The following is a 13,986-nucleotide window of genomic DNA, read 5'->3' as shown; positions in this document are numbered from 1 at the left end:
TCCTTTCACCTGACATGGGTTGTGTTTTTTCGTTTTTTTTCATGTGTCTGCCATTGCCACTGACAGATGTTTCCAGGCCATTATAACTCAGGGGAAGGATTTCTTTTTTCACTTTGTCCAGCTCTTCCCATTTCACACAATTGCTTTAAGTAGATTTTAAACTTGAAATGAAAGTTGGAACACACACACATTATTGATCCTGAAGATATTCACAATGATAACACCCTTAAAAATGAAATCCACCACACCTCAACTTTGTTATTTGCTCATTTCAAATACATTGGTATTCAAAAGCCATTATGAACATACTTCATGGTGATAGCATGTGTTTGCTCTGTTTTCGGAGTCCATGTGAGTAGGCTGTAAAAGGGAAGTTGTTTACAAGTTTATGAATTAACTGGTGAGTGAACAGATAGTGAAAACAGACATGCAGAATTACCTATTTCTTAAGTTATTGCTTTTATCATGCATTAGTTTATGCATCCAGTTATTGCAGTACTGTCTAGACACAGTTCACAGATGCACACACATACAAAACCCAACAAAAATAGTCCCTGTGAATGAGAACACCTTCTTACTCTTTCCCTTCCTTTTCCTTCCCTATAAGGACTTCAAGAAATGACAATACTCCTACTTTGCCAAAAAAAAAAACCACCTCACCAATAGCAACTACCTCTCCTTACTATCTGTCAAACTTTAATAAAAACTTCAAATGCTCTTGTTGCAGTGTCTCATTGCAAATTACATACAAACTACATTTTCTCTTTTCTGTGTTTGGCCAATTACAGTTGCACTTTTTCCCATGCATATTTGAGTGATTGTGTTGCTTTTTTTTTTTTTTTTTTTTTTTTAATAAATGAAAAATGGGGGGAAAAAGAGATTTAGTGTGGCCTAAACTTTGTACAGCCGCATCTACTGCAGCAGCCTGTAAGCTGGTGAATGCTTGGCACCTTTTTTCAGAAATCTGTGGGCTCAGTAAGGGCTTCATCACTGTTAATTTTATGGTATTCACCTTGAATAAGTAATGCTTCTTTTCCCATCAAACATAAATAGGGAATAGCTGTGAGCTAGGAATGCTCTGGGTTTCACTGACACACTCTCACTCCTTGTCCCCATGCTCCTGTCTTTTGAACTAGCAGGGCTTGCAGAGTCTCTTTATACCATAGGCAGAATAATGACCTTGTCCATGTACTTGTAGTACATAACAATACCCTGGACAAAGAAGCTTGTACTTTGAGCCATATGACCAGAGCTGTTGAGTTGAAAAAACAACAGCTGTCAACATAGGGGTGACATTTTTGGAAAATCTTTGTAACATTCAAGGAAATGGTTGAATCATTTCTTCTATAATTGAATTCTCTATATTTTCTATAAGCATTTTCCTTTTTTTCAAAAAATATATTGTGTACCCATCACCTTACAAGCAACAGTAAAACAGTCACATTGAGGTCTTTAGCATCATATTTAGGTTCTAAACATCTTTTTTCCACATTCATGTTTGTTGTGCTTGGATGTTTGAGGATGTGCATGGTGCTTTGCCCAAAGCTTTGGGTGCTGAATTAAAATACCAGACAATAGACAGAGCCCTGTAGGCTTGCAGGCCATACGCAAGCAGGTGAGCATGTGCATGCGTGAGGAGGGGTCAGTACTGTGCTGTCACTGCAACACCAGACAATTGCCAACCAACATACAGATTCTCTTTGCTCAAACCAGGCAAGACTGGTAGGTACAAGCTCTCCATACGCTAGCTCATAAATAACATATTTCCTTTCACTTTGTGTATGTCTTCTCCTCACCCCTCCATAAAACATAATGCCATGCTTCTCGTGATGATTCTGGCTGGTAGCAAAGGCTAAGACAAACCCCAAATCTGTGTGCATGTATCCATACTTGGATATATATGTCAACACATATACGTCAATACATATGCGAACACACATTCACATGTGCACACACAATCCAATACCTGATTTAAGAAAAATTGTTTAGCCTGGATTGATCTTGCATGCAACTAATGAGAAAGTTAAAATCCAATTTTTTCTCTTCTCATTTGACAGAAGGTGAGAAATATTTAAGAGGTTCAAAAATTTATTTCTCTATCAATCATCATGTTTCCTGTCACCTATTACGTGGGCCACTTTTCCAGCCACTTGCCTTAATGTAATATATGATATTTCGAAGCATTGGTGCTGACCTTATTGTGGTGTTTAATGGCTCTAAGCAAAAGATTTCCACTGGACTTCCACTTACTTTCCACTTACACCTCCCTCCATCTAATTCCCAGAAACCAGTCCTGAGTCTCTGATCACCAAGAAGAGGAGAAAATAAAGATCAATGATTACTCTTAGGCTTTCCACAAATGGGAAGTGTAAATAGCGTACTTATACCTGTATTTCTCTGTTTCTTGCTCTTTGTTTATTGATCTGTCTTCCTACCTTTACATATAGAGTGATCAGAGCTTGTCCTTTAGTTGTGTACAGATGGCAGCATGGCATTTTGATGTATGACAGTTAAACTGGACAGACGCACAAACCTTAGTGATGGAGGACTATTGTGTTTGATTCATTAGTGCTTATTATAATTTGAGTACTCACTTCTGAAGGAAGGATATTCAGAAATGGCACCATCTATGATAATGTACACATACAATTAAACAGCAGTCTTCTAAAAAAAGATAATTTGTGTACAGATGTGAAACCAAACATACATTTCAGAAATTCTCCCGTATGGAGGACCAGCTTTTTTTCACTGTGGTTAGTATGAATGCAGTTCATAAATGAAAAAGGAGCACTGACTTCAAAGTAAAGGCTTAATGTGACCCAACACAGAAACTGGTTGCAGATTACAGCATGTTAATAGCTCAAGTAGCAGAGATTGGAAGAACTCACCAGAATTGTCTTTTGTTTTGGGAATGTGAAATATGATAACCACAGTCTAAATAATTGTAACAAAAAACTGCTTAAATTGTTTTGTTTCTTTGCAGGAGAGTGAAATATCCTAAACAATCCAATTTTACATATACTGTATAACAATTCCTGTTGTTTTTGTTTAAATAACTACTCTACAAAATGTAACAACAAAGTAATCACAGTCCAAGAAGTCACTCCAGACTAAAGCCTGTTAGGTGGTAGTGTGGCTATATTTGTACTGCAGCCAGTGGACAAACATTGAAGCTGAGATAGTTTAGCTTAAATGTTGGATTATATAGTGGACATAATTGTTTTCACAATAAATTAGTATCATCTGCTTTTTATTTGTTTGATTCACTGATACTTCTCTAAAGATAAAAATACCACGGTGTGTTTTATTGTGGTATTTCACAGTTCTGCAAAATTACAAAGCCTCAAGTTGACTTGCACAATGGAAATCTGCTTTTCCTGATAATTGGGTCCTAGGTTTTTGTTTTAATCCTCAGTAGCACAGTCCTATTTTTTTTTTTTAATTTTTAATTTTTAATTATTCACACAGTCGTGTCAGATGTTGCTAATCTGAGATATAGAGAGTATTACTGAATCATTTAGAACATCAAATGCTTGGGTGAATAGATACTGCAGCACAGATATGAAACATCTTTGTCTGATGGCTGTAAAGCTTGTTGGCAACTTTGTGAAACTGCTGGCACAAAAGGCACCTGTCAAAGGCCTTTTGTAAGTTAACATTATAGATACATTCATTGCTTGTACTTTGATTTGGTTATTTCTGTACTTTTGTATCTGGTATCCCAGCAAAGTAAAATGAAAGAAAGAAATAAAGGAGGGGAAAAAATGTTAAAAGATGATGTTGCTTGGTACAAGAGTCAACTGATAACATTATGTTGAGAGATTGTGAAACTGAAGCTAAGCCAGATGTTTCTATTCTGACCTGAACTCATCGAAGGAATCTCAGTGTGCCTCCCACTGAGGTATGTGCTATTACCAAAGGTCTGGAGATAAAGCTCATGGCTGATCAGGACAGATATGGGACCATCAGCAATTCTGAAGTAAGAAAACAACAAAATATGGTCGATGAGAAGACATATGCCTTATGAGTTCATGCACTGTTTATGCACCCTGCCTTAAAGCACTGTAATAGGTGGCAAAAGAAGAGGAACTGCCTGGAATTGCCGACAGCTGATGGCCAACAGGCAGCACAGAATTGTCACATTTGCCATTTGTAACAAGTGCTATCTGGGAGCACCTTGCCATGTCCCTAGCTCAGGGTGGTGTTTGCTATGCTTAGTGTCACAGAAGACGCACGCCTTCTGCAGGGATTGCTCAGTGTGGGGTGGCTGGACCTGACCATGGCCATGGAGTTGAGCTATGTATGGTAATAAAACAAAGGACTTCTCAACAGAATGTTACACATACAAAAATATGACTTTCAACTTTGAAAATAAATAAGTTCAGTTTATTAAGAGCTGGTGTCAATGCTGAACAAAATACACATCCTCCAGTAAAGAAACATGTACGTGAACTATTTTTTTTTCTGGTTTTTTTTTTTTTTTTTTTTTTTTTTTTTGATTTACTAAAATACAAGTTGGACCTTTATTTATTTATTTTTAAATGTATTTTTTGTCTCCCTTAATTAAATGTCTTTATTACTGTGACCATCATTCTCCTTTATGCCAAAGACTGAGGTGTGGTTGTTTTTCTAATATTTCTTAGGAGTCTGGCCACATATGCAATTTTTTTAAGGGAAAATACTTGACAATGAAAAAAAAGAAAAAGAAAAAATATATTTTTTCTAATAAATAAAAATAATTTAAAATGCTAGAGGCTATACATGACTAGTTCTGATTATGTTCATTTATAAATGAAATAGTTTCCAAAATATGTGGAAGCAATATTAAAGGCAGACAAACAAAGATCTGTCTACTTTATTTTTCCATTACACTTGCCCTTCGTAACTTCTCCATCAGTGGTTCAGCATGTAAGAGGAATAAATGTCACATCACCATTCATGAAGTTTGTCAGGCTTTAAAAAAATAGTTCTGGCCTCGGAGTCAACATTCATCTTCAACTTCTCTGATTGGTGGTATCAAGCTGCTTGTCGATTTGTATTGATTGATCTGATTGGCCATGTGGGTGCTCATGGGCTTGATTTGAATGTTTCTGGGATAGGCATTATCCGGCTCATCTGTAAACCATTTCTTTTCTGCTAAGAAGCAAAATGGGTAGAGACAGAATAAGGAGGGAAAATAAGAATTTTAATTAGTGAAGCACGCAGAAGCAAAAACACCAAAAAAAAGAGGGGGGTAGCAGTCAGTAAAGTTTATAGAGAAAAGGCAATCAATAGAAAGTGACTTTGACTAATTAATAGCGATACAGTGCATTAGATTAATACCTCTGAAAATAGTCTTTATGGATGGAGCATGACACATTTGCACATTTGATAGAAGTTAAACAAAACTGACAGTTTGCTTGTTGTGAGAGTTCTTCTTGTTTTCATGCTCAAGTGAATGCCCTCTGATTCATTTATTGAAAAAAAAAAAATACAATAAGTACAAATAAAAGGCTAAACTGAGAAGCCAGGGAGAGCAGGTGGGGTAAAGGTTGTGCAGAAGAGAGCTTGTGAGTCCTATACAGAGAAGTACCCCAAAAGCTGGGGGGCTTCTCTGTCCTGTTTCAGCCTGGAGGTGTTCACACTCATGCAGAGGAAGACCTGAAGGACATCTCACAGATCCTGGTGCCAGAGGACATGGCATGGGTTTGACATGGTTACTGAGCAGCCCGGCTGTGGGTTTTTGCCCTGTACAGGAGGATGCAATCTACCTGGTGCTGCAGGTGGTAAAGGCTCAATCCTGAACTGATTAGTTGTGATACATGACAGCAAGGCATGGGAAGCAAGGGTTTACTAAGATATTAGTGGGGCCACCAGCCCTTCGGTATGTTTGCGCAGAGCCTGTTTCCATCATCATGGGAAGAGTTTTATGGCACTGCTCTGGGGTAGGCTGGGAGAAGGAGAAATTATAACATTGCAGCCACTCCCTCACTGCATAGGATTATGGCCGCTGTTCTGCATTGCTCATAATGCAGGTATGTACAAAAGCTTCACAAAATTCACAAAACAAAGAAAGGATTTCCTTAAGCCAGTTCTAACACTGGTGTCATTCCTTAATGGCAGGTATGTAGCTTTGCAGGATACCTAAGTACTTTGAGTACTTAAAGACTCCTCATCATCATGCAATTTATGGTCATCAGGTGCTTGTTCTTTAACACATTGTGAGCAGGGTTTTCCTTCACCCATCTCTCTTTCTCTCCTTATCCAGTTTCCAGAGGTGGGTGTGCAGAGCAATGAGTTCAAATGATGCTGGGGATAGGATTCTGCAGCTGTGGCATTTTCATTGTTACATGCCATGTTCAATGTATGCTACATCAGAGTGGCTGTGCTTACATTTATGCAATACTTCTCATCCCTGTGGGAAACTCAGAATGCTTTGGCAGCTTCACTGTCTCACTGCATAATACAAACTAGCACTTCAGCTTACCCCTGAAATGCTGCTATCTCAGGGCTCAAATCAGGGAAAGAGAGGGGTGCTCCTTTATTTAAAAAATAAAAAAATAAAAAAATAATTCATCTCAGACCAAGCTCAGGAGGCAGAGCTTAGAACAGAAATTGGAAGAGCAGAAAGAGAGACAACTATCCAGGCACAAATGTGTAAAAATAAGCAACTAGCTGTGAAGTTAGGGCTCTGAAGAAGGGGATTAATTTCCAGAGTCCCTTTACTCAGTCACTTTTACCTGCTGTGGATTTTAAGCATCTACTTATGACATTCCAACCCCAGCAACCAACCCCTAACTCAGGAAAGCTAATCCATTATTTTTACTGACATATTTGTTATATGTGCTTATGCATTTATAATAATTTTTAAAAATTATAGAAAGGAGTTGTATCATCATTATTTGATGGGGATTACTGAAATAGAATGACTGCACTGGTTTTCCTGTCATTATTAAAAATATGATTTTCTTTTTTGGGAAATATCTGACTCATTTTGGATGAAGGTAAATATTTTCCTACCTGCTTAAAGTTGCCTGAGTCTGAGCAATGTTTTCTTTCCCATGTCTCTCTCTCTCTCTTACCTATTATAATTAAGTTCCCTTTGATTTGAACAGATTGGACGATAGGAATTCATAATGTTACATCCTGCACACTGAAGCTAACTGATTAAGTGCTCTAAATTATTCTTCCTGACAGAATGATAAAGTTACAATCTGTTCAGAGATGATCTACAGCTTGCCAGACTCCTACTGCTTCTTTCTACATTCATTTATCTTTTTGTCAAGCAGTTTAAAAAAAAAAAAAAAAAAAAAAAAAAAAAAGCCTCAATTCCATAGATCTTTTAAAGTCATCAGAACATCTGAATTATTAATGAGACTTTAAGGGAATGGCTCCTGATGGGAGCTGGTTTAAGAAAGGTTGTAGGAAAAAAAATCTAGGAATGTGTACACATCAAAATAATTTCAGCTCCATTTAAAAAACCATTTAGTTCAAGTGTGACACATGAACCATTATGCATTTGTGAAAACCAATTTTATGTGATCTACGATTAAACTAACCTTTCAGAGAGGTGTAAAGTGTGATGGTTATCATGTTTTAAAAGCCTTGCAAGATCACATAAACAATTTCAAACTAACAGTTTTCTAATGGTTTGTGTTTAAAATGATTTTGAGGCAAGTTAAGCACTGTGAACTTTTATCTCTAGCTTCTTTTTGAACATACAGTACACAAATTTTCCTTACAAACAGAACTTGCTGCAAATTCATGCAATCTCAGAGCAAGAAGGGAAAGAACTGTGCTGGTGCTAAGGATGAGCAGCAGCGTGCTGTTCAGCAGCAAGTGAAAAGCACTTGCTTTGCCCCTGCTTTCCCCAGAACTGCAGAAGAAGGTAATTATATGTTAATCTTTACAATAAAACTCATGTCCAGGGAGCCGATCTTTAGAAACTGACACCATCAAGTCTCCTCATGCCTTCACCCGGCAAGTAATAAATACAGAAGATAATTAGTAAATGCAGAAACCTGTAGATTATTTTCTTTGACTTCTTTTGCTTTTTAAATTTCTTTTTGCGAGCACTGAAACCTTAATCCAGGCATTACCATCTCCTGCATCAATGCTTAGACCCGGCTTTTCATTTCTCCTGTCCTTCTTCTACTGTCCAAATTGTCTTTAATAACATAATGATGAAACTGCTGTGGAAGTCCATTACTCACTATACTTACCTTTGAAATGGGAGGAGTGACTTTCTCCATCTTTCCATCTGATGTGTTCTGTTCCCAGTTACTAAATATTCTTCTTGAATCCCTTACACACTTTTAAGTCTTTTTTGTTATGTTTACAGTGTTAGCACAGATCTTTACACATCTTACAAAAACACTTTTTCCTTAAAAGTCTAGACTATTTTTTTTTTTAAATCAAGACTGCAGTTATTGATTTATCCACCAGAATGTGGGTAGTCCTCTGTTGCGTCCTGTCTGTTTCTCTCCTTTTTGGCACATGCATACTGATCCTAACCATACGTTACATTGAGAACAAGCCTAGTTTTCAATATTTTTTTTGTTGTTGAATTTTTTTTTTTTTTTTAATAAAAGCTCTTTAAGAGACATACAAATCCTTCTACCCTATTTGATGGATTTCCTTTTGACACCATCAGTTGAGAGACTTTGGAATGTCTAAGTAACTTCAAAAGTATCACAAAGCTGAAAACAATCACCTTCTTCTCAGACATATACTTGTATTTGTTATGGGTTGTCAGCACCCAAATGCATTCACGGAGGTCTTAAGGGCTTGCATCACAAAAAAATAAATAAGTACTAATAACTTGTGTAAGACTTCCTTGAAGCATAAATCAAAAATTAAAAATAAAAGATTAGTTCAATACATCTATAACAATCTCACAGTTCTCTCAAACAGCTGTTTGGTTTTTTTTTCCCTGTCTTTAAAAATTCTGGCCTTTGAATAAATGTCACTGTGAAAAACCTTCTGAATAGGGCAGAGGTGAAGAAAGTACCAGCTAAAGATGATGCTAAATTTTACTGAGTCTGTATTCTCACCATAATCCCAGATTACCTTACAGTTGTTTAAAAAAGGATTCGTATTTTTTTATTTCGTGACACCAGTTTCAAATGAGGCTGAAAAGGATGCATTTGGGTTGTCCCACAAATTACTCACTTGTTTAAAATTAAGCCAACAATTCTGCTGCACAATTTCTTCCTTTATTAGAAAAATAAAAGTTTCTCCACCTACTTTAAAATTCTTGTTTGGCAGATGAATATTTTATGTGAGGTAGGTAGGAAGTAATTTGCAGGAAAAGAGAAGGAAGAAATTATTCTTGCTCCCTGTCAAGGCCTTTAGTTTGGTCCTAGGCAGCTAAAATTTTGGGACAAAAATACTATTCTGGACTTGCTTTTGTTGATTTTTTTGTTTTTTTAGGTTGCAAAACAAATTCTACCTTTGAGAATGGAAAATGTCTGACTCCACCAGTGGGAGCTCATGCCAAATATCTTTTAGGTGTGCAAGGTGCCAGATCCTCTACATTTAATGACCAGCCTTCCAATTTCATCAGTATATCCACGTCAGAACATCTTCATCTCTTCAATAAACAACTGTTGGTCTGTATGACTATATTTAATGTGAAAATTGAATGGAATAACTGAAAGTAAGAACTAATTCTGCAGACTTAAGATCAGAAGACAGAAGAAAATTAGATTTCAGGATGATCAAAAGAATTTAGATTTTCACCCATATTAGGCATTCTTCTTTTGTTCACAAAGAAGACAAATTGTTTCTCTAATGTAGACTGTTAATATGTCTCCTATTTGAGCTGCACATTTACTATTTTTTTAATAAAATCATTATTATTTAGTAGGTGACAACTGGCTTCATATTAACACCCTTCCTTCCTCTACTAAATGGAAACCAGATAAAACATTAATGGGAATGCATTTTGGTGTCAAAACCATTAACATTCTTCCAAAATGCATAACTGTTCTCCATTATCTTCAGTTAATATTGCCAACATAAAAAGATGCTCATGAACATACACAAGGGATGGGAGAGAAAAGAGGGGAAGAAAGGAGCTGGAATGAGGAATGAGAAATTAATGTCTGCACCAGGATAGGCATCTTCATTGAGTAGGAACCTGGATGTTTATAAGAGGACACGTGCAATTAGAAAGGCAAGCTGATGAGAGGATAAAAATAAAACAGGGTTGAGCAACAGCAGCAGCAGCAGCAGCAGCCAGTTTTACTTCTGGATTGGAGGGAAAAATAAAGGCAAAAAAAAAAAACAAACAACAACCAAACAAAGAAACAAACAAACCAGTAACTGAATAAAGTTTTTAACTACTTTTTTGTTTAATTCCACAAGTTTTCACAAGGACAAAGTTATAGAAGGAAACCCACAGCAGTTGCTAGGTCATGCAGAACCATTAATTGTCATACCTTGGCCCATTCTATTCATCCTTGTTGCACTTTAGAAAAAGAAGTAAGCTATGTAAGTTTTACAATGCTTTTAAATTGTCATATTTCCTGTAGAGCACTTTAACTGGCACATCCTTATAGAAATAAATATTCTCAGGGCAAAACACGGTAACTTTCTTTGCAAAAAGAAAAACATGAATTTGTCTTTATGATCAAAAGCAACTGTAATATATTGATTTGTAGGTGAGCAACCAAAATTTGCAACATATTTCACTGACAGGACTCACAGCTGCATTTGAATGCACACACACATATATACTGTATTCCAATTGTTATGCTTAATACTGTGCAGTGGCTCTCTGTAGCCCACTTATATGGTTACAGGTTTTGTCAGTAAAAGTGCTTGGCTTCATTGTCAATTCACACAGCAAGCAAATCTTCAAAATTACCATGCTTGGGGAAGGGGAAGGTAAAAAACAACACTAACCATAAAAGCACCTTGTCTGGGTTGGCAGATGCAATGCTAATCACTCCCATATCCAAGTTTTTTCTTTTTTTTCTCTCTGCATGCTTTCTTGCTGGGTAGAGAGTGAAGGTGGTACAAGTTTCCAGCCTTCCTACCCATCACCCAGGGAACTTCGTCACAAAGCCTAGAACTATTTCTAGATTTCAGAAGGTTGGCATTTGAAATTTAAAAATAAGCCTCAAGTACCATTTTTGTGGCTCCCTAGGATAGGTTTATTTCCTCTACTTTATGTAACTTCTTGCAACAAGCTCTGTTTGGCTGGGTGAGTCATTGGTGAGAATACACAAGTGCCTAGAACATGATGCCTCAGTACAGTGTATGTTTCCACCCCAGCTCTCTTGTTCTGCTTATTCATTAGCCATTTTGGCACAGCATCTTTTCTTCCCAAATGGGAAGGAAGCTCACAGATCTTAAAGGCACTCAGTTGTCCTCCCACGTATTCCTGCTTACCATGTACTGGCATACCTGCTGAAAAGAACTGGCTAAAACATGGCTTGGGATTTCTGGAGGATCTTTGCAAATTAGGACTCTCATTGGAAGATTTATACCACCACTCTACCTTTGAAAAGTTAAACTACCATCTGGGGAAAGGAATAAAGTCCCCTGGGAACTGATACTTAAGCATAGAAAAATGCTTGCTCTTTTCTGAACATTATTTATTCTGTACATAAGGTGACTAATTCACCTTTTAAAGACGTAAAAGTCCCAGCAAGGCAATTTTTAATGACTTACATCCAATATTTATGATACATATGGCTTTTTATCCCAAATGTCAAAAGTGAAAGAAAATATAGCTATTCATGTGGCAGTATAAATAGACAGAATAATAATTTAATATGCAATTAGACTCTTTCTAAACTTAAATTAAACCATTGGAGTTTTACAACTCTATGCCCAGACAATGTCAATGTTAAAGGGAAAAAAAACACTAACTCCAAAATGCTAGTATTTTAGAGAAAGTCTTCAAAGAAGCAGAAAAGTCCCTGATGTTGCTTTGGTATACAGCAGGTGCTTAACAATAATCTATACAAAGAGCACAAGTGCTATATAATTTAAGCTTAGCTAGTGAAAAAGCAGTAGGTGTGCTATTGTTTTTGTGGGCTTTTTTTTTTTTTTTTTTTTTTTTTTTGGCAATAGGTGAATTTCATAAGCTTCATATAAATGTATCAACTCCTGTAGATGCAGTTATAAAAACCTACTGCAAAATACATCAACACTTCTGCACTAAATGACTTTTTTTTGTGTAAGTCTAACACCAAAAACAAGTGTTCATGTTAAATATAATCTATTTTCTGATATCTAGGTAACTGCAGTGAGTTATTTATGTTTTCAGTGTGCCTATTAGTTTTAGATTTTTTTCTCCCCTAGTATTATAAATAACTTTTGGTCCGTCTGCTTTGTTGCTGTTGTGCTTAAGGGTTTTATGGTGGTGAAATAAAAATGACAACCACATGCACACTGTCATACATATGCAAAATATGTGTACAAAAAGGGAGAGCTCCATGGGAAAACAGGGAACATTACTGTTGGAAACATTAATTGGGGAGAATGGGTGGTGAATGCAAGTTTCACACACAGTGGGAGCAGATACACATATCAAAGTCTATCTTCCTGCACATACTTCTGTTTTTCCCGGGAATCCCTGGTCTTGGTGCGGTTCGGTCGGTTTGCTGTTGATGGGATGGAGTGAGCTGATGAGCTCTTCTTGCTGGAAGAATAGGAGGAATGGGAGGAATGAGAAAGACTGGCCCGGGATTGGCCAGCGTTGTGGTCGAACTGCATCAAACAGAAGATCAAGTCTGTCGGCACAAGCTCAAACTCATACGGTGGGTTTGTGATAACATAACTGCAAAGAAAGAGGGAAGAATGTTTAGATTTCAACCAAAAATTTCCTCTAGAGATGGACATCCCATGAACATTTATAAAGATTTCTGTTTCTTGAATGTGTACATGATTACAGTTCACATAATACCACACTTTTTTCAATGCCATCTTATGTCAGATATCACTCTGAAAGTTTGCTTAGTGGAACAGATATGTTGACTTAGTAGGATGTTCTCCAAGGAAGCCACATCATGATTTTTCTGAGAGCACAGCATACAGCTTATCCTCCTTTCTCTAGCTGCTTTGGAATGCATTGCCTCTAGTAAACTGATACAAAAAACAATATACCTACCAGAAATGACACTTAAAGCTGGATTTTACTTAAATATAATATAATAGTATCAACTGTTGCTCGTATTACCACTACACATAAAACAGGTTAGGAAAAATAAGTAAAGTTAATTCCTTTTTTCATTTCACCTTTGTGGTCAGTTTCATGACCACAGTTTCATGACAAAGAAAAATACAAGGATCCTATATTGATAGATATACATATACAGGCCTGAAATAAAAACTTTGTCAACCTCAATGATCCCCCACCTGCAACCAAACCTCTTTCAAAGACAGTAAAGGCTTTTAGATCTTACTGCTAAAATCTTTCATGTGTATAAATGCGTTGTATTTGAACAATATATTTGAGCAATAGGAACTTTCTTTATAAGAAAGGAATGAGTAAGAATTCTGAAACACACAAATTCTTTTCAAATTCAATGTTAGCAAGATATCTGGTTTAACTGCTTCAGAGACTATAGTCACTTATTAATTCAACTAATAATCCCAAATAAAGCAAGTACAGAGTAAATCTAAACTGAAAATCATTTTTCTAAACATTCCATCAAAATTGTTATGGATGAAACCACTTCAGTGGGATGTAGTGTTGCTTATTGTTTATTGCCATGTCTAGCCAATGCTTTTTGTAAAGAATGAAATAGTAATGGATGGCATACTTATGATAGTTCTGATGTGGGTTTATGTGCATATTTCTAGTGGGTGCACATTTCAAGTAAGCTGCCAAATAGCCTTTGGGTTGCAAAGATTGAAATGTATCCATTCTGTTCAAAGTACTGAGTTCAGCCTCAGTTTTACCATAGTTAAAATGCAGTCTATTAACAGAGGAATCTACATTTATGGGAGGAAATGGTGATTATATAAAACACAGAATCACAGAATCAGAAT

At 36.5% G+C, this 13,986-nt stretch overlaps 1 protein-coding gene across 31 annotated transcripts in view; it reads right to left on the bottom strand.

Annotated features, from left to right (window-relative positions):
* Positions 1 to 818: 818 nt before the first annotated feature.
* KCNMA1 (potassium calcium-activated channel subfamily M alpha 1) overlaps positions 819 to 13,986 on the bottom strand; it is a 436,284-nt gene continuing 423,116 nt past the window's right edge. For 8 of the 31 annotated variants that reach the window (XM_048946538.1, XM_048946532.1, XM_048946535.1 and 5 more), the window contains 3 exons: positions 12,548 to 12,772; positions 10,422 to 10,450; positions 819 to 5,136 (listed from right to left, as the gene is read on the bottom strand). In XM_048946538.1, the coding sequence (XP_048802495.1) occupies positions 4,982 to 5,136; positions 10,422 to 10,450; positions 12,548 to 12,772 (409 nt within the window). In that variant the 3' untranslated portion in view covers positions 819 to 4,981. Of the gene's footprint in view, positions 5,137 to 7,275; positions 12,773 to 13,986 lie in introns of those variants that run through there. The other 23 variants (XM_048946547.1, XM_048946539.1, XM_048946542.1 and 20 more) reach the window with 4 other exon arrangements.

This window comes from Lagopus muta, chromosome 5 (genome assembly GCF_023343835.1).
Source record: "Lagopus muta isolate bLagMut1 chromosome 5, bLagMut1 primary, whole genome shotgun sequence".
NCBI classification, from domain to species: domain Eukaryota; kingdom Metazoa; phylum Chordata; class Aves; order Galliformes; family Phasianidae; genus Lagopus; species Lagopus muta.
This window is presented reverse-complemented; position numbering and strand designations above follow the sequence as displayed.